At 55.1% G+C, this 24,506-nt stretch overlaps 3 protein-coding genes across 13 annotated transcripts in view; 1 reads left to right on the top strand and 2 right to left on the bottom strand.

Annotated features, from left to right (window-relative positions):
- The window catches only part of B3GNTL1 (UDP-GlcNAc:betaGal beta-1,3-N-acetylglucosaminyltransferase like 1), a 137,777-nt gene extending 130,769 nt beyond the window's left edge, over positions 1–7,008 (top strand). For 4 of the 10 annotated variants that reach the window (XM_073005524.1, XM_073005523.1, XM_037993788.2 and 1 more), the window contains 2 exons: positions 343–447; positions 3,211–3,498. In XM_073005524.1, coding sequence (XP_072861625.1) covers positions 343–423 — 81 coding nt within the window. In that variant the 3' untranslated portion in view covers positions 424–447; positions 3,211–3,498. Of the gene's footprint in view, positions 1–342; positions 448–3,210; positions 3,499–4,181; positions 5,184–6,902 lie in introns of those variants that run through there. The other 6 variants (XM_008013386.3, XM_037993785.2, XM_008013384.3 and 3 more) reach the window with 4 other exon arrangements.
- Positions 4,617–24,506, bottom strand: part of TBCD (tubulin folding cofactor D) — a 183,903-nt gene continuing 164,013 nt past the window's right edge. For both annotated transcript variants that reach the window (XM_008013393.3, XM_073005522.1), the window contains exons 26-39: positions 22,977–23,058; positions 21,562–21,680; positions 20,635–20,726; positions 19,808–19,945; positions 18,875–18,958; positions 17,587–17,745; positions 17,322–17,460; positions 16,254–16,375; positions 14,209–14,286; positions 9,697–9,786; positions 8,947–9,034; positions 7,918–8,027; positions 5,814–5,898; positions 4,617–4,872 (exon numbers count right to left, since the gene is read on the bottom strand). In XM_008013393.3, the coding sequence (XP_008011584.3) occupies positions 4,858–4,872; positions 5,814–5,898; positions 7,918–8,027; positions 8,947–9,034; positions 9,697–9,786; positions 14,209–14,286; positions 16,254–16,375; positions 17,322–17,460; positions 17,587–17,745; positions 18,875–18,958; positions 19,808–19,945; positions 20,635–20,726; positions 21,562–21,680; positions 22,977–23,058 (1,401 nt within the window). In that variant the 3' untranslated portion in view covers positions 4,617–4,857. The remainder of the gene's footprint in view (positions 4,873–5,813; positions 5,899–7,917; positions 8,028–8,946; positions 9,035–9,696; positions 9,787–14,208; positions 14,287–16,253; positions 16,376–17,321; positions 17,461–17,586; positions 17,746–18,874; positions 18,959–19,807; positions 19,946–20,634; positions 20,727–21,561; positions 21,681–22,976; positions 23,059–24,506) is intronic.
- LOC140708743 (uncharacterized) lies at positions 5,205–5,807 on the bottom strand. Its single transcript, XM_073005525.1, is given in 4 exon segments — positions 5,205–5,440; positions 5,443–5,524; positions 5,526–5,650; positions 5,653–5,807. Coding segments are annotated over 4 exon segments (582 nt in total). The 5' UTR covers positions 5,792–5,807.

Genomic DNA, 24,506 nt, shown 5'->3' with positions numbered 1-24,506 from the left:
CCTGGTCGAACAGCAGAGGCATTGCCTGTTAGTCTCATTCCATTCCGAGTGCCCCCAGGGAGAGTCAGCCACCTTCTGCAGAGAAGCAAGGCCAGAAGGCAGGGGCCTCCCCTCTGGTGACCACCAGGGCCTGTGGTACAAGCAGTGCCGGCTGCTGTCCTCTCTGGCCCTTGTCTCCTTTCAGCCTCTCCGCTATTAGCAGAGGGGCAGAATTTCATAGTAGACCACTTGACAGGTAGACACAGGCCACCCCCACACAACCCCTGACTCTGGAGGAGGCTCCCCAGTGGCCTCCTGGAGCCAGGAGAGATGGGACTGAGCTGTATCTGCTGCTCCTGACAGGACCTCACAGGGGGCGCCTTTGAGGACAACCTGAGGTCGCTGCACTTGCAGGAGGGCCAGGACTTCCTTCACTTCAGCTGACGGACCCATGGCAGCTGCTCCCAGGTGGGTCTTTTCACCGAAGCACCATCTGAGTTTGTGCCTTTATTATGCTTAATTTCCTCTACATTCTGCTCTTATTCTAATTTTCTTTACAGTTAGTCTTCTGCTTATGTTCAGCTCATTAATTTCCAGCCTTTCTTCTCTAATGTATAATTCAAGACTTCAGAATCACTTACGCATCACTTTAGGTGAAGTCTATCTGTTGTGATTATTTTATCTTTCATTATATATTTTGTAATTTTCATTATTTCTTTTAAAGAGATGTTCTTAAAAACATCTTTTTAAAATTTGTGTGTACACACACACACTTAGGTTCTGTAACTGTCCACTGGGTCAAGCTTTTCTTCTTCAGCCGTGCCTTATGACACTCTATTGAAATGTATCAATTCAGTAAAATACACTGTGGTAGTAGATGATCAATTTCTTCTTCCATGTTTGCTTTAGTATCTTCTGAGACTGGGTTACAAATGTAGGAAAGTTCTATCATCTTCCTGTTGAACTGAGCCCTTAATCATCATATAGTAATCTATTCCTGATAATTTGCCTTTAACTGGAGAACGTTGTCTTTAACATAGAGGTTTTAATCCATTTACATTTATTGTGCCCTAAAATATTTATTTCTTGTTTTTTTTTTTTTTTTTGCAGCTTGTTCTGCCTTTTCCTCTTGCCATTCTTGCAATTTTGATAGTGTATTTTTTATTATTGTTCCATTTCTCTCCTACTAGTAGTACAGAAGTTATCTTCCCCATATATTAACTGTTTGTGACTCTAAAAACTTCAACATGCACTTAGCCAAGCTGATAACTGAATTGTCTGCACTCTGTTCCAGGAGAACATAAAGACTTAAGATGCTCTAAATTCAGCCACCAACTCTGCTGCTGATTTATATGCTGCTGTTGTCGATTTTAAGCAATTCTATGTGCTTAAAAAAAATCCACATATCAGCCATCTTTCTGTTTTTATGGTCACAGTTTATTGCTTTCCTTGTTCCACATTCCTCCAACTATCCAACTGTGATCATTTCCCTCCTGCCTAAAGTTTATCCACTAAAGCAGTGGTTCTCAACCAGGGATGAATGCACACCCAGAAGATATCTGGCAATCTCTGGAGACATTTTTTTTCTCCTTTTGTCACAGCTGGGTAGGGGGATGGCTACTGCCATCTGGGATGTTGCTGAATAACCTGCAATACACAGGACAGCTCTCACAACAAATAACTCAACCCCAAATATTAAGCCAAGATTTAAAAACCAAACATGCATGAGAACGGCATATTTTTATCTAAATGACTTAATTTTCTTCTCTTATTTTATGTTATGCTATGGGCACAATTCAAGCAACTTAACAGCTATTTTCTCTCAGCATAATGAAGATCTTGGTCTACTTCTTCCTCAACTCCAGGGCTGCTGCTGGGAAATTGGTAGTCATTTATATCACTCTGTCCTTCTTACAGTTCTGCAGTTTCACTGTGGCAGGTCTAAATGTGTGAGACTGTTAGGCTTCTGTATCTGGGGACTGTTGCATGTCAGTATGGAGTATCTGCATCATTTCATTTCGTTCCGAGACCCCAATTACCCAAACATTAGACATTCTTCAATGTCTTGTGATGTTGCTTTCGTATTTTCCAGTTCTCCAGATAATTTTTTCAGATCTTCCAGTTTTCTGACTCTCTCTTCAGCAGTGTCTAAAGTATCTATTGAGCTTTTAATTTCACTTCTTACATTTTTAGGGGCTCTATTTTTTTCAAATCTCTTCTTGATAATTTCTAGCCCTTTCACAAATGTACTCATAGCCTACATTCCTCCAGAGAGGTTTTATATTTGCATCTTCTGCCCCTTGTCTGGGAATACCACTGGTCAAGGCCAAGTCAATCGAATTTTCCACTTTAGGAGTTTTGGGGATCATATAGTTAGTATTAATTCAGGCCACTTCAGGGGAGATTGAGATAAGAGTCTTGTGCTGTTCCTTTGAGAAAGATTTATTTAGGGTCCCAGCTCTACATAGGGGTCTCCTATTAGATCTGGCCCTGGGCCTTACATCCTCTCATCCATTCTGCTATCAAAACAGCATGAGTGGACTCCAGGGCTCAGCAGAAACCCTCAGGATCTCCAAGGTCTCTTCTGGTTTGTGGGTGCACAAATCCTGCACCAGCTCCCCAGTTCCAGGGATACTGGCTTCTTGCTGTTCTCTAAACTCACAAAGCTTGCTCTACTTCTGGGACCACAAGCATTCTCTTTTCTGCCATTGGGCACAGTTTGTTTGGACTTCTGCCCAAATGCTGCCCCTTCAGAGCCGTTTTCTGAACACCTCTTCTAGGGGTCAACACCCAACACACCATTGCATTGCCCACTTTATCTTTCTTCGCAGTGCTCAGTATTGCCTGCCTTGATGGTGCTTGCTTGTTCATATGCTATTGTCTGCCCCAGTTATCATGTGAACAAGGGGTTCCTCGCCAAACTCCATCACCTGGACCCTGGTGGGCTCCAGAAACGGCTGCTGAATGAAAGAGGCTTTCCAGGCCACCAGTTATCTGGTGAGCACAAGTGCCCCAGTGATGGATGGGATCCAGTAGGAAAGGGGCAGCAGCCAGTGGAGCGATCCACTTTCCTTGGGTTGCTAAGTTAGACCGACATTGAAAGAAGAACTGCTTTGCCCTGTCACTGATGGGCCTGGGTGGGGAATCGACCTGCCTCCATGTCTTAAAAATGCCATTTCTCTGGAATCTTCTTTTAATTGCACTAAGAACAGTTCATCATGTTTTTCTCAGAAGCCACTTGTTCCCTCCGTCCTCAGTGCATCCCAGGCCAGCAGGAGCTTCGTGAGCTGCAGGCATGGCAATGGTGCACCCCAGTTCCACACCCAGCAGGTGCAACCAGTCTCGTGTGTGCCGACCACAGGAGCCGAACCTTTTCCACCGTGTGGACTCGTGTGGCCAAGGCTGGGCCTGGTCACCCAGGACCCTCACCACGTGACCCCAGCCAGTCGAGGGGACAGTTCGAGGAGGAGGAGACCCCAATTACACAGGTTGGAATAAAATGTTTAAATCTCGTAAAAACGTTAACACAAGGCTCTTTTAAGGGATAAAGACCATTGGCCACCAGGTCAAGCACAAGAACGGTAGTGTGTTAACCCCACACTCCTGTGTGACCAGGTCATCACACACATTCCGTGAACAGCTGTCTGCTAAACAGACAGCATGAACTGTCAACAGTCCTGGCCTTGTGGTCCTGGTGGCCTCACAAGTGAGAACCACGACTGAGCCTTGCCTCACAGATGCAGGCAGCATCTCCCAGTTCTGGGCCTGCCCATGTTCCTGTGTCCAGACCCCATCCCCACCTGAGAGCGCAGGCCGGGGAGCCACCCCCATCTACACCACGCACATGGCACCCCTGGGCTCTTCACCCAGGGAAAGCACTGCTCACCCAAGCCCTCGGGCCTCCGAGTGGCCACACCTGAGGCTGCCTTGGTGCTGCGTGCTGCTGGCGGTGGGGCGGTGGTTCTGCACCTCCAGCCCTGTGAGCACAGCACAGGTCCCAGGTAGGTGGGTGTGGGTTGCTACCACAGTGAAATTTTTATACACGTTCCCCTCACCAGCTTTGGGATGGATCAGCATGAGCTCAGACACGGAGACAAAGGTAGCCTCCTGCCCTTTGCTTAAAAACCCAAGTGTAGACTCTGCCCAGGCTCTCCTAAGACAGTGTAATCGTTTCAAGAATTGTATTTCCCATATTCTTGTAGAGGCACACATTGGACTCTGACAATTCCCCTTGCAGCAGACATTTGTGAAGCTGCTGGTCTGCACACCCACCAACCAGTGACCCTGCACTGCAGGGGACCACATGCACGATGCTCACGTGTGCACAGGCGGGAGGACAGCACCCCCACCAGGCAGATGGTCCCAGAAACAGCATCTGCGCAGCACTCTAGACCATGCCTGCCACCAGGGCTTGTCAGTTCTCTGGCATTTGAACCTCTGATTTAACATCTCTCTCCAAGACTGGGCAGACCATCAGCTGTGGCCAGACGTCTCCCACAGCAGGGACAGCACCAGGCGAGAAGGGGGCCTGGTCTCCAGGCAGGAGGAGTGGAACCCAACCCCCTCTGGCTGACCCCTGGGCAGTGAGCCCCTCTATCACCCTACACGCATCAGGCTCAGAGACAAAAGGCAGGAACTTCTTGGTACATGATTTTATAGGAAGCACATTTGTGTTCAAGTGAAGGCAGAGGCATCCACCCCAGGTCATTAGAGGGCAGGTACAGAGAGGAAAAGCTGTCAGCTGGTGCCAGCCTCCGAGGGCCAGCACTACCCTTCAACAGCTGGAGGCACCACCATGCCAGGCTTTCCACACCGGCCTCCCTCAGGAACAAGACATCCCCACCAGGCAGGGGTGAGGTACGGGCTCCAGGACTGGCTTCAGCAGGCGTGAGGCTGCAGAAGAGACAAGACAAGCTCAGGCTGGTCAGCTCCATCACACACCATTCCCAGCCAGGGGACCCTCGCCCCTCTGGGCCCTGTGTGGGGACTGACACTGGGTTCCTGCAGGAAACTGTATTTGTGCCGTTTCCCCCACGCGCGGGAGCCTGAGCTATGTGGCTGACAGGCGCTCATGACTAACGTGTCCTCGGAACGGCACCCCATTTGGGGAGCGGGAAGGGAGGTTCGCTGCACTGCTCTTAACCTGCATTCACACGTTTGAAATTTTTCCTAATAAAAATGCAAAAAGCACATTTAACTCCAAAGTCTGCTGTTGAGTTCAGCCTTTACACACACAGAAATGCGGGAGGCTGTGTCCTGGTGCTCAGCCCATCCCCACTGCCCCCATGGATCTGGATGTGGTTCTCCTCCCCTCCTGCCGTATGAAAGGGGGCTGAGAGGAAAGGGCCGACCCAGGTAACGAGAGAGACAGGACAGCAACCCTGGGCCCCAGCCCCCGTGAGAATTGAGGCACTTGTTTTTGTTACTTTAGAAGAAGAGTGACGGGCTGGCGAGGTGCACAGGGCAGCTTCTGGGGGCCTCTCACCCAGCCCTGGCCCCACTCGTGGGAGGCAGATGAGGAGTAGGGAGGCACTCTTGGCACTTGGGAGTGCAAACAGATGCCAGGGTCAGGCATGAGGAGCCTGGATCAAGCTGATCCCAACCCCAGCCCCCCAAACATGCCCCAGAGCAAGTGGCCTAGACGCCACAGGGACCCACAGATGCGGGCAGAGAAGGCAGCTCTGCTGGTCCTGTAATCCCAGGGGTCCTGACATGAGACGAGGGAATGGACCGTGTGGATGCACTGGCAGAAGCTGAGCACAGCCGCTGGCCCCAGAACATTCAAGGGCTCAGGGAAGCACAGGTGCCTCATGCTGTGCAGGTGACAGCGTTACCTGGGGCACCAGCTGGGGCCTGGGCACACCCAGGAGGTCACACAGACGGTTGCGCTGCTCTCTCACGACTGCAAGCTCCGCGTCCCTGTGAGGAGAGGGAGCCACGAATCTCTCAAGTGCCCACCTTAGAACCTCAGGTGTGCAGAGGCCCCACGTCAGCTTCCACGGCAGCAATCGGGGAAAGGAGACCTCACCCCAGATATCTGCAGCCAGGCTGAGGGCAGAAAAGCCATCACAGGAGCCCGTTCTCCAACAGGGCCTCAGGCCTGAACCCTTCCAGAATTGCAGGACGGTTCCGGAGCCTGTTCTCCAACAGGGCCTCAGGCCTGAACCCTTCCAGAATTGCAGGACGGTTCCTTCCCAACAAGGGTCGCCCCTCGGGGAGGACCACGCCCACGCCCAGTGCAAGGGCTGCAGGAGGACAGACCAAGTGAGGCCAAGGAAGGGCTGACAAGGATTTTAGAAGTTTTAACTCAGCTGTTGATGCCAAATAAAAATTCTAGCAATGCCAATGCTGTGGAGATGTCTGCGGCATGTGTTTCATTTGTAATTTAAAAGATTCTCTTTAAATTCTAAGGATTTTTTTAACAGAAAGGGGATTAAACTATAGGAGAAGCCCCCAGGCCCACCCTGCTAGTTCCTCCCTCCCCGACGTGAGGAAAGGAGGCTGCCCTGGCCCAGCCTTGCTGGAGGCCTCAGCCCGCTCGGGACCCCTGGCTGCTTCACTGTCCTAAAGCCAATTATTTTAGAAGCTGATCCAGAATGCACCTTGGTGTTCTAAAAACATCATTTTAAAAACGTGTCTCTAGAGCAGTAGTTAAGACGGCCAATCTCTCAATGGATGTTGAGAAGACAGCCCAGCTGCTCCTGGTTCCTCTCCTGGGACCACGTGTTTGTTTAGGAGCAGAGACACTCACTCCTCCCCAAACCAGAAAACCTCGGGGAAGCCCTGGAGAGGCCACCTCTGTCCTCCGAGGCCACAGCAGCTGCCCGGCACCTGAGCTCTATGGGAACCCAGCCCTGTCGGAAGGTCACTGTTCCAAGGAGACACCTAGGGAACGTCACCTACGTCCTTGCTGGCTTCAACAGGTGGCACGGACCCCACAGACCTGTAGCAACGCACTGAGATCGGCACGGAGGCCCTCGCAGTCGGCGCTCTAAACAGAGCAGCCGACTGGGACTCAGCAGCACCTGGGACTCCACCATCCCGGGTGTGCCACGGGGACGCCCACACAGCCTCTGGGTGCTTCAGGCCTGATCTCCAACACGGGGTGACGAGACTGCTCCCCTTTTATAGGTGAGTGTGCAAGTGAGCATGTGTGTGAGCCAGCGTGGGTGCACATGCCCCCGTGTGTAAGGCACCATCACTGCTGCTCCCAGGACCACACCAGTTGGCCCAGGACACCTAAGCCTGCACTTTCCCCACTCTGCTCTCTCATTCAGACCCTCCTACCCCGCAACTCAACAGACACATCTTTCAAAACTGCCATTCTAATCCACCCACGGTAAAGAAACCAGCCCACGTGGTAAAGAAACTGTGCCTGCCACAGTGAACGTGGAGAGTGGCACTGTGGCCTCCTGAGGGTCTCCCGGCCCCGGGGAAGGGGGTGGACATCAGAGCAGAGGCGTGGGGAGATCTTTTCTTGTTTCCGCCTGTGCCTCTTGATTTCCTACAGGTGCTCACGCGGCCTATTCCAAGAAAACTGAAGAGAGGCCCAAGAGGCCCTCCCTGGGGGGCGCCTGGGGCAGCAGTACCTGCCAGGCCTTCAGACACAGCCTTGTGGTGGCACGATGGATGGCTTTGCTGTGTTTCTGACACCCGACAGTGTTCAGGGACAGGGTGGTTGAGGTTTCGGCTACCGCACCACTGCTGCCTCGTAAAATCCAAGCAGAGGCTGTCGAGGCCTGGGAGCCCTCTTTCCTCCTATCCGAGGGTTTTGGGAGAGACGAGCTGACATGGTGGGGAAGGGGGCGGTGCCAGGCCCGGGTGGCCGTTTGACATGGTGGGGAAGGGGGCGGTGCCAGGCCCGGGTGGCCGTTTGACATGGTGGGGAAGGGGGCGGTGCCAGGCCCGGGTGGCTGTGCAGGAAGGGTCTTCACTCACCACGCAGTGTCGCTGAGCACAGTCACCACCTCGTCCAGCACGTCCGCGCCCACGACGTCACTGTAGGTGAGCAATGTCTCGTACACCTGGCTGGCCGTGGTCTTCCGGATCTGGGACAGGGACGCAGGGTATTGGCGGGAGGGAAGCACCACTGCCCCACCCCAAAGAGACGACAGGACCAGGTCAGGGAGCCCCGTCAGTGGAAGGCGTCAGGAGGAGGGCTCTGACCCTGCATCCCATCCCAGCCACAGCAGGAGGCGCCTTCCACGCCCATTAACCACCTCCTCCCTCCACAGACACACAGCTGCAGGCTCCCAGCAGTGAAGATCACATCATTCTTGTCTAAATGCTCTGTTAACCAGCGTGCTCCCTCTCCAGAGAAGCAACTTCGCCTGCTTTTTTCCATCAGGGAAGCAATCACAGCTGCTCTCTTTGCTAGCGGTGCTCTGGTCATCACGTCTCACTGAGCTGGTGGTCAGAGCCCCGGGCCCACCCCTGGAGGTGCTGAGTCAGCAGGACAGGGCCCAGGAACCTGCATGCGGAAGCCCCAGAGGTGCTGAGGCTGAGGGTCCAGCACCCCGCTTCGAGAACCGCTGTATAACGTGAAGTTACTTTTGCCTTTTAGGAAAATGTCACCTTCGGATCATGTGAGGTTTTTTTGCAGCCAAGAGAAAAGAAATCCTAGAAGTCTAACAGCTGGGGAGTGCTGGGGATGAAGGGCACTGCCCCAGGTGTGCTTAAACCACTTCAGCCTGGATCCTTCCGGAAGCTCCTGAGCCAGTTCCCATGGCCAGGTCACCCCTCGGTTTGTGTCCATAGAAATGCCAGCCGGACACCCCATCCTTGAAGCCAGAACAGTGACGTCCGAGCCCCTTGATGGCTGCGTGCCTGGGATGCACATCACCCAGGCGTGTTACAGAGGGGGCTCGGCTGGAAAGCACAGCAGCGAACAGTGCCTTCCAAGGCCTCTGTGTCACCAAGGGGCTTGAGTCCACACAGCAAACACACATGAACGGGGGAGGCACTCACCAGCGGGAAGCGGTGGCAGAGGAGCAGACACAGCTGCAGGAGGGCGCTCCTCCTCACGTTGCCGGGGAACTGCACCATCTCGCAGAACCTGCCGAGAGCAGCACACGGGCCGGGTGAGCCCTGCCCCCACGCAGGCCGACCCCAGGAAGCCCCCGACCCCAAGACCCACACAGAGACCGGGGGAGAGCAGATCCGTGAGCACAGTGCGGACCGGAGCCCTGAGCCAGAGGTGTGTCTGTGTGCACATGTGCACTGTGCCTGTACACGCGTGAGTGTCACACTGGGAGAGCCCACTGTGGGAAGTGAGGACGCCTCAGAGGATCTCCTGCAAGGCTGCTCGCCCTGCCACGAGCCTCAAAGAGCCACAGAGCAGCCAAGGTGCCTATCGCTGGCTGGCGCACCTGCCCAGTGTCCACCTGAGCGCCACAGAGCAAGGCACTCAACAGCAACCCCCTGGGCACACAGAATCGGGGAGGCAGCCCCTGACCACATACCTCCTTTGTGGGGCTCCCCTCCCCACCGGGCAGAGCGTGAGGGCAGCAGGGCAGAGCTCGCTTGCTCCGGCACCAGCACCTGGGCTGCCTCGCCTCCCACTGCAACTGCTTTGGACATTGGAACGCACAATCTTAGCTTAGCTCGAGGGATAACACTAACTGCTCCTCTCCCGCCTGGAGCCGCGGACTCCTGCCCTCGGCCAAGGGAGGCTGCGCCCTGCCGTTGCGTCTAAGGCCAGTAGCACTTGAAACTCACACGGGGATGGCTGACAGCAGTTTCTGGACGTCTTTGGAATTCTTGATTTCTTTCTTACAAAGCGCAAGCAGCTTCACAGCAAAGGGGTGGCTGGAAGAACAACACACTCTTTAGAGATGAGCTTTCACAGGCAGCCCCGGGACGCACACTTTTTCTGTCTCAAAGGTCAACTCCGTCCTCCCAGTGCTCAGTCCAAGAAGCCTGCAGCCCTGTGGGCCCCTCTGCCAGCAAGTCCGCTGGTCCCCATCCCGGTACCTCCACAGGCCGGCCTGGTCCCCAGCTGCTGTGCCACCACCTGGCCGGCCTCTGCTCTCTCCCACCTGTGGTGCAGCAGCCCCCACGGGGCCCCCACCTCCCTTCCCAGGCCCCAGGGTCCATCCCCAACACAGCGGCAGCCAGGATGCCCGTGCTCCTCCACCGCCCTCTCCAGAGGCTGCCTGGCCTGGCTGCTGCAGAGCCGGGGGAATTTGCTGACACACAGAGGACACACAAGGCTGTGCAGTGTTGTTTTGAGCCTTCAGTGGCAGCAGGGACAAGGGTTGAGGCTTGGTGCTGACAAAGACGCAGCCCTGATGAGCAGCTCTGAGAGGGCACCCAGAAGGCCTCTCCAGGGAGCAGAGGGAGAAGACACGCACCTGCCTCTCGGGGGAATGCAGCCAAGTTCCAGCCACCCGACAGGCCAGGAAACCCTCACTGCTGACCGTAGGTCAAGGAGACCCCAGGCTGCTGCTACCCTCCCTCAGGTGCCCAGAAAAGGCAAACTAAGGTCCTGCCTGCCAAAACGCAGGCTTAGCCCAGGCCTTGGCTTGCTCTGAAGTGGAACCCCTCAAACGCAACGTCCGGAGAGTACACAATAGCAGATAAGTAAGAAAACAAACCAGCTTGGGCTGCAGCTCAGACACACCCAAACAGGCAGGAGAAGAGTGTTCAAGAGGATGGACACCGGGCACGGAAGGAAGGGCCGCAGGGAACGGCCAAGCAGAAAGCACGACAAGCAGATATGGAAACACACGAGACAAAAAACCTGCACCTGAAAAGACGCAAAACTCCCAAATAAGAATTCCACAAATCACAGTTCAAAGTCATTTAGAGACATCAGAGAGAATCAGCAGCTGGCAGGTGGGCCAAAGGTAATGAAGCAAAGAGAGAGGGAAAAGACGTGTGAAAATTGCAGAGGGGGTGACGGGGGAAACGCATGAGCGTGATAATGACAGAAAAGCCAGGGAAGGAGCAAACCCGAGCAGGAGGCGGGAAACCCAGGCCATTCCCAGGGAGCACAGGCTGACTCAGGTGACACTCAAAAGCAACAACAGAAGCCAGGAGGAAGTGGGAAAATATTTTTAATGTGCTGAAACAAAACAGCCACCTGAATTCTATACACCTTCTGAAAATAATCTGCACATAAAATGGGAAAGCTTCACCAGCAGCAGACCCCACTCGAGGAAATCCAAGGGAGTGTGCTGTAGGGAGAGGGAATGTGAACCTCGATGCAGGGGGAGGGGGCGGGTCCCAAAATCAGTAAGTGATGAGAGACAAAGAAAGCATAAAAACGTGGAAAATTCAAAATAACGCACATTACACGATACCACAATGAACAGGAAACTATGTACATCCAAGACAAAATATCCAACAATAGTAGCATATAACTCAGGACGGAAGCACGCAGAACCAACATGTTCTAATATCCTTGCTGTTGTCCAATAAGGAAAAATGTTGAAAACTGGACTTCGCTAAGAATATGTGGTGTCATTTCTAATTTCCAGGGTAAGCGTTAACAGAACAGAAAAAAAGAGTAAAATGTCCCAAACAAATATATGAAAATAATGGAATGACAAAAGCAATTCTACTAATCCAACAAAAAGCACAGATGGGGGCAGGGAGGGGCGCTGGGAACGCAGCACAGGGAAAAGCCCTGTGAGTGGCAGACTGAGAACCAAGGGGATCATAAAGGTCATGAAGGACGCAGGTAAAAGCTACAGGCTGAATTTTTACAAAACTATACTGTTCTATGAGAGATGTACAAAAACATAAATACACGAAGATACTGAAAGTAAAAGAATGGAAAAAAGTATACAGTTCAAAGTCAAGCGAAGCAAGACAAAGAATGAAGCGAAAAGCATCCTAGAAATGAAGCGGGTGATGAGGGCAAGATTCAGCCCACAACACGCTTCGAAATCTGACAAAACGAGAGAGAAACACAAAGAGCTGTATTCACAGAAGGACATGGCAGGAGGTATTTTCTCTACCATCCTATTTTGGGGAAAAAAATTTTTTTTTTTTTGAAACAGTCTGGCTGTGTTGCCCAGGCTGGAGTGCAGTGGCTCAATCTCAGCTCACTGCAAACTTCACCTCCCAGGCCCAAGCCATCCTCCCACCTCAGCCTCCCAAGTAATTGCGAATACAGGCACCACCACACCCGGCTAATGTTTTTGTATTTTTTGTACAGATGGGGTTCCACCATGTTGGCCAGGCTGCTCCCAAACTCCTGAGCTCAAGTGATCCACCCGCCTTGGCCTCTCGAAGTCCTGGGATTACAGGCGTGAACCACGGCGCCCAGCCTTATTTTGAAATTTTTAAGCCGGAAAAATATATGTTAATATTTTAGGCCAAGCGCAGTGGCTCACGCCTATGGTCCCAGCACTTTGGGAGGCAGAGGCGGGCAGATCACCTCAGGTCGGGAGTTCGAGACCAGCCTGACCAACATGCTGTAACCCCATCTCTACTAAAAATACAAAATTACCTGGGCATAGCAGCGAATGCCTGTGATCCCAGCTACTAGGGAGGCTGAGACAGGAGAATCACTTGAACCCAGGAGGTGGAGGTTGTGGTGAGCCGAGATCGTGCCAATGCACTCCAGCCTGGGCGACAACAGCAAAACTGTCTCAAAAAAATTTTTTTTAATGGAATACTTAGCATTATATTAAAGAATAATACACCACAACCGAGCTGGGTGCACCTGTGAACATGGAGGTGGTTCCAACAGCAGGTATAAGGTCAGTGATGCCCATGAACAAACTAAAAGGGGAAACCCTGTGATGCTGTCAGATTAGAACACATGTGCAGCGTCCAGCAAAGATCCGCCTCCCGCCCGAAGGTTAAGGCAGAGCCAAGTCCAGCAGGTGGCAGGCTCCAGCGGGAAGCCCACGGTGAGAAGCGGGGAACCCCGAGTCTGCAGAGCTCGTTCAGGTTCTCAGCACCAGAGGGGGCTTCCTGGGGGCCCTTGAGGACTCACCTGGGCCTGGGTCAGCCAGTGCCTGAGTATGAGGACGCTGCCCAAGGCTGGGGAGGAACCACCCAAAAGATGACCAGAAGCCCTGGCACTGCCCCAGCAGCGGTGGGAAGGGAAGCGCCAGGGAGCAGAGACCTTAAAGAGGCAGAAAAACCCAGAGACCAGAGCGGCGCTGGGTCCACCTGACAGCTTAAGAACAGCGCCCAAGCCGGGCGCAGTGGCTCACGCCTATAATCCCAGCACTTTGGGAGGCCGAGGTGGGCAGGTCACTTGAGGTCAGGAGTTTGAGACCAGCCTGACCAATATGGTGAAACCCCATCTCTACTAAAAATACAAAAAATTAGCCAGGTATGGTGGTGCACACCTGTAATCCCAGCTACTCAGGAGGCTGGGAGAGAACTGCTTGAACCCGGGAGGAGGTCGTGGTGAGCTGAAATCGAGCCACTGCACTCCAGCCTGGGCAACAGAGCAAGACTCCATCTCAAACAAACAAAAAGCACTCCCCCCCCCCCCCCCATAAAAGACCACACTGTCTCCAGATGACCCAGTGCACCCCAGATACAAATCTATCCAGGTCGGGGCAGTGGCTCACACCTGTAATCCCAGCACTTTAAGAGGCCAAGGCAGCAAGACCAGCCTGGGAAACACAGTGAAACCCCGTCCCTTCTACAAACACAAACACTAGCCATACATCAGACTATAGCACATGTCTGTAGTCCCAGATCCTTGGGAGGCTGAGGTAGAGGCTGCAGTGAGCTGTGACTGTGCCACTGCACTCCAGCCTGGGCAACAGGGCTAGATAGACCCTGTCTCAAAAATAAATAATAAATAAAAAACACTGGCCCAACACGGTAAAATTCAATGAAGCAAGAAAACACAGCAACAACGAGATGACCACTCAGGGCCGACAACCCAGCTGAGGCCAGCCGGGGACATCCGCAGGGCGCAGAAGGAGCTCCCATCTCCTGTGCATGTCCTTGCCGGGTCACCAGCCTCTGCCCTCTGCCCTGTGAGTCTCATCCCCGTACAGCGCGGGGGCCCCACCTCAGCCCCACATGGGGTCGACTGCACTTACAGTCATAATATGTCACTATGTGACTCATTACTCCGTGTTATTCTGAGGGTCAGTTGTTAGGACGGTATTTACAGTCATCATAACTGACCCTGAACACACTGCAAGATCATTTCCTGGAATTCTGATCTCTGTGTCTGATTACTTTTTCTTTCATACGTGAGCTACTTAGGCTTAATCAGAAAGGAAGTCATGAAAAGCAGAGCCTCACTCCTCCTCCGCAGTGAAGATGTCGAAGCAGCCGTGGGTGAGCACGTGGTCCAGAGTCTTCAGCAGCGGCAGGGACACCCTGAGGGGAGAAGGAGCTGTGAGACCCTGGACACCAGCAACAAGGACGCCCATCCCCGACTGGCTGAGAGTCAGTACGATCCCAGTGGAAACCCTGGCACCACTGTGGAAACCAAAAAGCCCCCTTTATAATGTATGTGGAAACGCAAATCTTCAGGAAAAGATAAAACAACTGTGGCAGGAAGGAACAAGGCTGGAGGCTGACACTGAACTTCGAAGACGATGGTAAAGCGGAAGGGATGGAAAGAGCACAGCCCTGGTGCAAAGCGAAGCAAACATGTCAGGCACAGAAGGCTCCAAAGTAAACCCACAGTTTCTTACAAAGCTGCAACGGCAACACAGCGGAGAGGGAGCCCTCCCGGCAACTGAGGTGAGCACTGCTGGGCGTCAAGGTCCTGTGCCGACGCTATACCACGTACAAAACCTCACTCAGGACACACCCCAGGTGTAAATACACAACCCAAAACTATAAAACTTCTAGGACAAAACAGAAAATCTCGGTGACCACGGATTAGGCAAGCTTGTCTCAGACACACCAGAAAAATCTGTGCCTCAGAGGACAAGGGGAGATGCTGGGGCATGAGGAAAGTGTAAGCCCCCACTCGGTGTGTGAAGGGACAGGCAGGGAGAAAACATCCTCAAGTCACATGTGTGACGACGGAGGATCAGACCACAACAGTCCAGGAAGGAGACCAGAAAAAAATGAAGACACTTCTCCAAAGAGGATATAAAGCAGCAAGGCGCCAGAGAGAGCAACCTCAGACAGCAGCAGCAGGAAGGCATGACACGTGGGCGCTCCGGAAACCCTCCAGCAGCTTTCCAAAGCTAGACATTCGCCTCCGTGTGGGCCAGCCTGCGGCACCTCGGTAGTTACCCCACAGAAAAGGAGCCTGGGGAGGTTCCCTCTGGGTGACAGGAGCCTCAGGAGAGCTTTAGCACAGGCCAACGGACGCAGGAGAACTGGGATCCGCAGCCCACGGCGAGGGAGGCCCTGCGGTGCACACCTCCCCACAGGCGTGCACACACTGACTGCCCGCAGCTCTCCCAGCAATAGCCCCAAGGGAGAAACCACCAAAATGCCCACAGACAGACGCACTGTGGTGCCTCCACCAATGGACACGACTCGTCAGCAAGCAGGAATGAGCGACCGGCACACGGCCCAGACGCCTCAGGGGGCCACATGCTGAGGCTATGGTGACGCAGGTCGACTCGAAGGGCCAGGAGGAAACCCTGGGCTGGAGCCCTCCATCGTGAATGGGGACGGTTTCAAGGGTGGACACCTGTCAAAATCGATTGAACTGCTCCCTTTACGTGCAGCTGATTATAGTCATAACAAGAAAACATGGCTGGGCCGAGTTCCTGTTTGCTGAGAGCGACATCTGTGCTCTCATGGGAGAGGCGGCCGAGGCCCCGCCTGAGGGGACACCAGGTCCACGTCCTCGTCCTCACACACGCCGGGAACAGCCCTTCCAGAGGATGTTCCCAATTCTGAGGTCAAGGCCCACAGGGTCTATACTCTGCCTCCAAGTAAAGGCAGAAACTCCAGAAAGCAGCCATGTTTCTCACTTGACATTCCATCCTTAGGAACGCAACGCTCTCACACGCTGGGTGACTGTGTCCGCAAGCACGTCCCCAGGAGCACCGAGCCGGAGGAGCTCGCCACAACGCCTTCCTACACGCAGGGACCACCTTTCACTCATATTACCTTTACATCCAGTGTACACAAAACAGTCATTTCCCTGCCTAACGTGCAGACTGGAAGAGGAGGTGCAGGGGCTGAGGCTTGACCGCCCAGAGAACCATGTGCTGCAGGCACATCCTCCTCGCTGAGCCACCAATGGGTAAAGCATGTGTCTCGCTTCTCCCTTCAGACCCCAGACAGACCCTGCAAGACCCCGGGATCTAGGGAACGTGGTGAGAGGCACCAGCACCACTCACACCTCTGAGGCCGCCAGAGACACCACTCACCTGTCATTCAGAAGGTTGTCCTCGAAGATCTGCAGAAGGGTCCTGCTGAAGCTGCCTAGGGCCTGCGGGTCACTCTGAATGCCCTTCATGTACTCAAAGAGGCTCTGGGTGGAGTGCCGGACCTGCAACACGGAGATGCCTCAGAAGGGAGCGGGACCCCCCAGCCTGCCACCCCTCAGGCTTGGCTGCAGCCGGCCAAGCATCTGCTAAAGCGGAGAACTGCTCTGAGCTGCGGAGATGTGAGGGTCTGGCCCACAGCGGCTGGGGTGGACGCCGGCACGGAGGCACCCACGGCGCAGACACCCAAAGCAGACACACAGCTCTCGGCAGCGGCAGCGCAGCCTAAGGCCTCTGCAGCCACTCACATTGGGTTTCGCTCACGTTTCCCACTGAAGCAGGATTTGATAATCCCCGCAACTCCCCTGTGTGCAGAATGTCTCGGGGCCCGGCTCGCAGGGCCTGGGTCTCCCCGCACGTGTCCGCATGGTGCAGAGGGCACCTCATGTCCTGTTACGTGTTTTCTAGGACGCAGCAGCTATCACAGGGTTGCCACACGAAGCAAGTCATGACCCAAGGTGCAGGGGCCACGAGTGACCAGATGCAGAGAGGCCTTCCAGTTCCCCAGCTCAGCCGTGACTGAGGCTCTGGAGACCCTCCCCACAGAATGGGAAGCTGCGCCTGGAGCCCTGGAAGTGGAGGGCGGAGCCCAGGTATCCACATGCAGGCATCAGACACAGGTCCTGGAGGGCTGAACCCCGAGGGGACGCTTGGGGCTCCAGGGCTGCGGCTGCGGGAGAAGGGCGGAGCCGGCCCACTTCAAAGTCTGCTGCTGACCCCCACTCAATGTGCTGTTCCACCTTTATCAGACTCGACCATCCCATAGGCCCTGAGCCTCCTGGGTCATGAGGAAGCCGCTGGGCCCCTGACCCCCTAACCAAATATGCCAGAGAGAGAGAGAAAGCACTGGAAGAAAAGGCGCAGCTCCACACACACTCCCAAGAAGCAAGCAAGCGCCAAGTGCCCCTGGAGCCACCACCTCCCACCCCCGCCAGCCCGATGCCTCCTCACCGTCGACTCCGTCAAGCCACCCAGGGACACGACAAGCCCCAGTAGGACGGGGTAGCGGTAGGTGGGCAGCCCAAGGAGCTGGGTGATGCGTGGGAAGGCCTGGGAAGGTGCATTCCAATTCACGGAGGCCACGTCGCACCTGCAAGAGAGAGTGGGAGGAGGCCGGGCAGCCCATGATCTTGCCACGGCTGCGGGGCCAGTGTGGGCGGCCTACACCCCGACAGTTCCTGGGAGCCAGCGCGTGGGGCGTACGCCCTGACAGTACCTGGGAAACAGCTTTTCCAATTCTCCTCGGTGGGGCACGTGGGGGATGGGAGGGCTGTCAAAGTGCAGGAGCGTCAGGAACACGCTGATGGCGTGAGCACGGAAACGGTCGATTTTCTCACTGGCCTGCTGGGCCACACAGCACATGACGCGCTCACAGCTGCAAACCAAGAGCAGGAGGTAAACCGAGGGCGGGCGGTCAACCAAGCGCGGGCAGTAAACCAAGGGCGGGCAGTAAACCAAGGGCGGCCGGTAAACCGAGGGCGGGCGGTCAACCAAGCGCAGGCAGTAAACCAAGGGCGGGCAGTAAACCAAGGGCGGCCGGTAAACCGAGGGCGGGCGGTCAACCGAGCGCAGGCAGTCTGAGCCATGAGTCCAGCCCAAGCACCACGAGGACACATGGGCTCCTCAGGACTTGGTGGCTGAGTTGGCAGCTGACACCAGGACACCGGCTTGGAAGGACCACACCCCGTTACCTTCACATCCCAGAAGCCCGACCCTATAGGTGCACAGCAAATACACACTACGTACATGTGACACACATGCCAATGAGTTCTTAGGGTTGAAGCAGGGACAACAAATATGATTACAGAAGCAGGTAGAGAGGAGTGTGGGGGACAGAGAGGCCAGGGATAGGGACAGAGAAGCTGGGGCTGGCGAAGAGATCGGGGGAGGGAAGGAGAAAGAGGTGAGAACGAAGGAAATCAGGCTCCGGGATCCCCACAACCGAGTGCCCCTGACAGAGACCCACAAGGGCAGGGCCTGGGACCCCCATGACTCAGTTCCCCTGACAGAGAGACCGACAGCAAGTGCAGGGCCTGGGGGTCCCCACAACCCAGTACCCCCGACAGAGACCCACAGCAAGGGCAGGCCCCAATGGCAGCCTCAGGTGCAGGGAACTGAGTGATGGCTCAGCTGGTCCTGGCAGGATCAGACCCCCAGGTTCAGGGTCCTAAGCTGAGCAGTCCCCACCTCCAGCCCAGCCCTAACCTGGGATGCTGGTTGTCATCAAACTGGCCAGAGCACTGGGGGAGGCCCAGGCTGGGGAGCAGAGCCTTGTCCTGGGGGCACTGGGCAGAGAAGGAGGGGCCCCAGCTCAAGCCACGGCTACAGGGGCAGGAGGAGGGGCCTGCACAAACCTGAGGTCACAGACCAGAGAGACTCTCTGGGAGGAAGATGTGTGCCCAGCAATGCACATGCCACTGAGCACCAGGACTGCCCGCCCCACCAGCCTCCCCAAGCTTGGGGATGCCCTCTAGGATGCAGAAGAGCTGCGACGTGACACTCACATGTGGGCCTCGATCAGCTCAGGCTGGCTCCGAGCCAGCAGAAGTGTCACATCCATCAGACCGGTCATGGCGGCCTTGCGGACCCTGATGGGACAAGGAGAAGCAGAGACACCCAGCTTGAGAGGGAGTTCCCAACCCCGGTTCTACAACCACGCTGGCAGGCTGTGCCAATTCAACACCAGTGACTAACCCCACACAGAGCCCAGGCACACTGCCAGGGAGAAAAGTCACAGGGTCTGCAGAGGTTCCCTGCATGCTACAGGAACGTGTGCAGGGAAGGGAGACCCACAGCCGCATATACGGGGGCCCCGAGGCATCCTGCACACACAGGAGTTTCAGGGATTATCAATCCCACTTCAGCGAGAAATGCTGGCAAAACCCAATGTAAGCAGCCGCCAGCCTTTCACTGAAGACGCGTCCTCCCTCACACCCAGTCAATGAGGATGACGCAGGCCCAACACCTGAGGACAGGCTGGACAAGGACCTGCAAAGCCCCGCTACGCAGGCTCACCCGGGAGCAGAGAACAGGTCGTCTTCCCAAGAGCCTTTAAAACGCAAAATACGGCACTCTACGAAGATTTCTCCCTGCAGAAAAGCCCAGGGCCTCCCAGTTTCCATGGAACAGACGGGCTTCTCCGAGGAAGTGCTCCCCACCTGCTGCGTACGTACCAGCCGCCCACGTCCCCCCCCCTGCTGCGCACTTACCAGCCGCCCACGTCCCCCGGCTGCGCACTTACCAGCCGCCCACGTCCCCTCCTGCTGCGCACGTACCAGCCACCCACGTCCCCCCCGGCTGCGCACGTACCAGCCGCCCACGTCCCCCTGCTGCACACGTACCAGCCGCCCACGTCCCCCTGCTGCACACGTACCAGCCGCCCACGTCCCCCGGCTGCGCACGTACCAGCCGCCCACGTCCCCTGGCTGCGCACGTACCAGCCGCCCACGTCCCCTCTGCTGTCCGTGGTGTAGTCGTTCATGCAGCCCAGCAGCGTGGAGTAAATCTGGGAAACGTTCTCTCTGCACACAGCTTCGTCTGGGGCTCCTGGTTTCACACCAACAGTCTGGCAAATCCTAAAAATTTAAAACGTCTGAGCTAACAAACATCTGTGAGCCTCGCCTTCCACGCCACAGAGTCTGATGTGTGTTCCCGATCCTGAGAAGACACACTCAGAACAGTCCAGGACCCTCGGGTACACCAGAAATCCAGAGCTCCTTCCACACCTACAGAACGTGGGACGTGCTTCCCCGAGGTCACGCTCTGCCGTCTCTCTTGTTGAAAGGTGGACGGGGACACCCCCTACGGCTGGTCCCTCCCACTTCCCACCCTGACTAGAGGGGACGGATGCTGGCATAGGAAAGAAGGGGGCGTGCATGACCCCCATGGGGCTGCTGCTCTTGTATGCCTGCAGGGAGGAGAGGGCGTATGGCATGGCCCCAGGTGCGTGTCTGTCAACGAGGGTGGAGATCATTCCAAACACTGGCTGGCAGGGTCACCTCCTCTTTGCCAACCTTGGGCCAGGACACGTTCCCCAATTCTCAAAGGGGCCCAGTGTTGCTAAAGATGTTTAACATTCACTATGACTATGACAGCAAGAGACTGAAGGAGCCTCCAGGACCTGGGACTGGCAATCCTCTGAAGAGAGGAAACCCAGGAAGTGAAGAATCATAAATCCTGCCTCTGAGCAAAAACATCCTCCTTAGCGTTCATTTCTTGGCCTTTCAGAGACTTACGACTTTAGGGAGGAACTGCTGGGACTCACCTAGCAATGGCCTTCAAGCCATCTCTCCTCGACTCAGGGAAATTTACGTCCTCGGGAGAAGTGTGGGTAACTGCTCTTAAACCTGCGAGAACCTGGAAAGCAATAAAGAATCATGGAAGAACCATAAGCTATAACGAAGTGCACTCTAGGGAGGTGGTGATGTCGGCCCGGAGCCACAGACCCCGCACCATGTGACAGGCAGCTCCTGGCACCACCTTCCTCCAGGGGCCACCCATGGCCCCCGGTGGAGCCCAGGAAGGACACCCAGAGAGGGGTCACCTCCAGCCTCTCCACAGTCAGCCCCCACCCCAGGGCGTCACTGGCAGTCTGGTCGCGCCCTACCTGAGGTCCCCCTTTTGTCCTATGCTGACACCTGGGGTATGGGACAAAGGAAGCAGCTGGGTCTCAACAGCCTCATCTGTCATGTCTCCAAGTGATCCTGTTTCACAGTTATCTGTGTTTCAACTGCGTGAGACAGCAGGTTGCCGAGGCCAGCGTGGGGCTGACCTGTGGGAGGACGTGGAGCCGCCTCTGCCCCGGCCTGGATGCGCGGCTACAGCCAGAACAGGACCCGGCTCCACAAACGCACAAAGACAACTGTGTTCTCCTCACTCTCAGCAGCTGCTTCTACAAACACCTCCTCCCTCCCAGAATTCAGCTTTTCAAAGTCTGTCCTCTGACAGGAAAGGGTTCGCCAGGGCCCTGAGGGGCCACAGACCTTGGGTGCCCTCTGCCCCCTTTCTCCTGGCCACAAGTGCCAATTTCCAGGAATCCCCTCCCAGCTGCAATCACTGAGTGGATTTACTAATGGCTGGGCCTACCTCATGCCCCAACACACAAGGCTCCCACACCCTCGCCCCAGGCCCCGTCCGCTGCTCCCACACCCTCGCCCCAGGCCCCGTCCGCTGTGCGTAGCCAGAGTCTCACCTGCTGGAGCCGGCCTTTCAGAAGGAAGCCTGGAAGAGCGCCCAAGGCCAACGAGAAGCCACAGCGAGTCATTTCCTCGGGACTCCGAAGCTCGGCCAGGTACTGCGTGATCAGCTTCTCTGAAAGGAAGTGACGAGTGTGAAGAGAGGCCTCTGCTGCCCATCGTGTACAGTCACACCCGACGTGTGCCCCAAAACAGGAGCAAAGCCACGGTCAACAAAGGTTCCCAAAGCAGACACATTTCCAAAGTGGCCTACCTCAAAATAGGAATCAAAAAGAGAATTTTTTTTTTTTTTTTTTGAGACAAGAGTCTCATTCTGTCACCCAGGCTAGAGTGCAGTGGTGCAATCTTAGCTCACTGCAGCCTCAAACTCACACTCAGCCTCCCAAGTAGCTGGGGTTACAGGCGTGTGCCACCATGCCAAGCTAATGCATGATTTTTATATACTTATAATAATTTTAAGTGATGATTCACACACTTTTGATGTGATTAATACATGTTCTATCATATGACATAGAGGAACACTGTGGGCCAACATACGTGCATGTGACACTTTAAAAATAAAAAGTACGATTCAGGAAGCAGATCCTTCAAACAGATACATGATGTGCGATAAATGAGCCTGAACTTCAGCATGGGGGTGCAGGACGTACAGTGAGGCGGCCACGCACAGGACAGGGGGCGCAGGATGTACAGTGAGGCGGCAGGGCGGCCACACACGGGACACAGTAAAGCCAGCCTTATGCTACTTTCACAAAAAAGGAAAAAACAGCAAAATATATTAACAAGTGAAGAACACACACCAGAAAAATGTCACGGTGTGCGCAAAAATTCTAAAAACACTGGCCGGGCACAGAGGCTCACACCTGTAATCCCAGAACTTTGGGAGGCTGAGGCGGGTGGATCAGCTGAGGTCAGGAGTTCGATTCCAGCCTGACCAACATGGAGAAACCCCTGTCTCTACTAAAAATACAAAAAATTAGCCGGGTGTGATGGCGGGCACCTGTAATCCCAGCTACTCGGGAGGCTGAGGCAGGAGAATTGCTTGAACCCGGGAGGCGGGGACTGCAGTGAGCCGAATCATGCCACGCCACTCCAGCCTGGGTGACGGAACCAGACTGTCTGAAAAAATTAAATAAATAAATGTAAGAAAACACAACTGAAAGTGTGAGGAACACTGTGCTCCAGGACCAGCTGCCAGGGTGCCGTCAACAGAGGGCAACACCCTGGGCGGCTGTGGGACCTGCCCAGAGGTCCTCAGCCGGGAACCTGAGACCCGAACAGTCCCGCTCCAGCCGTGATGGTGGTGGCTCTGCTCCCCTGCACAGCTGAGGCCTCCTCCGTGCCCAGACACTCCCCGAGCAGCTTCCTGTTGGAAGCCCCTGCAGCCTTCAAGGAAAGGGCCCCCACTCACCCTGAATTGCGGGATCTGCCTCCCCCGGCTCCTTCATGTAATATTCACTGCAGAGAGTGGCCAGGGCTGAGACTGCTGCATCCTAAAACAAAGGCAGCACAGTGAGCACACAGCAGCTCTGCTCGGAGAAGCCCCTGGCCAGGGACATAGCAGGTCACCCTGAGGTCAGAGAAGCACCTGACCAGGGACACCGTGGGTCACCCTGAGGTCAGAGCAGCCCAAGACCAGGGACACAGCGGGTCACCCTGAGGTCGGAGAAGCCCAAGACCAGGGACACGGTGGGTCACCCTGAGGTCAGAGTAGCCCGAGACCAGGGACACAGCGGGTCACCCTGAGGTCGGAGAAGCCCCCGGCCAGGGACACAGCAGGTCACCCTGAGATCAGAGAAGCACCTGACCAGGGACACCGTGGGTCACCCTGAGGTCGGAGAAGCCCAAGACCAGGGACACGGTGGGTCACCCTGAGGTCGGAGAAGCCCCCGGCCAGGGACACAGCGGGTCACCCTGAGGTCGGAGAAGCCCCCGGCCAGGGACACAGCAGGTCACCCTGAGGTTCAGGCACAGCGATGACTTTAGAACCAAACTGAGAGAACCCCTAAGTCATGCTGCTCCTTTTCCAGCACGGCTGCCCGCCAGCGTCTGTCAGACACACGCATCGCTTCACTACAACTAAGAAACTGAACGGACAACCTGATTGTTCTTTCCACACTCCCTGTCTTCTAATATGGAGCAGTAATAAAATGGAGCATTTTTTTCTTTCCCAGAAACAGGTATGAAGGAAAAGGCATACATTATGCACCCAGAGTAATGGGGCAGGGCCTCCAGGCCAACCCACGTCAGCCTCAAGTAGAGACACAGGCCTCGGCGGGGGGGGGGGGGCACTGGGAACAGGAGTTGGGGCTGGACAGCAGGAGACCCTCGGGAACCCATCCCAAGGCCACCAGGAGCCATGGTGGGAGGGATGGCAATTGCTACAGAGCAGGAGCGTGCGGAGAGTCACCAGTCCCACCGCGTGTGGGGCTCAGTGCCAGTCTCCTCGAACCCCCACCTCTGCCACTTACGGAGGAGCCTTTCATGAGCACACAGCCAGCAAGTGGCAAACACTGAACCCACGTGTTCTTTCCACTGCTCCCCCAAAGCCCGGGAGCCGAGGCCAACAGAGCAGCCTTGGAGAGGCACTGGGCACAGGGCAGGCGGGGCTGTGAGCAGAGAAGGTGCGTCTTCCACAGAGGGCTGCATTCCACAAGTCACCATCTGTGCCAATCCCAGGGGCAAAGTATACCAGCATCACGGCAGGCGTGAATTAATCATGGACTTTTGAAAGAAAATTTTGAGGCACTGATCATGATGCATTAAAATTCAATTAATAGAAGTGTACTTGGATCCTACAGAACATTCAAGTTACTTAAGGAAAAAAAAATTAAGGAAATTGAAGACGCTAAGGAAAAAGAAATGCCAAGCATGGAGGAAGTCAGAGAATTACAAGACACCTTAATGTACTTCTGTTCTTCATCCTCAGTATCAAAACCTA

The sequence above is a fragment of the Chlorocebus sabaeus genome, chromosome 16 (genome assembly GCF_047675955.1).
Source record: "Chlorocebus sabaeus isolate Y175 chromosome 16, mChlSab1.0.hap1, whole genome shotgun sequence".
Classification (NCBI taxonomy): Eukaryota; Metazoa; Chordata; class Mammalia; order Primates; family Cercopithecidae; genus Chlorocebus; species Chlorocebus sabaeus.
Note: the sequence above shows the minus strand (reverse complement) of the source record. Positions and strands in the feature narration are given on the sequence as shown.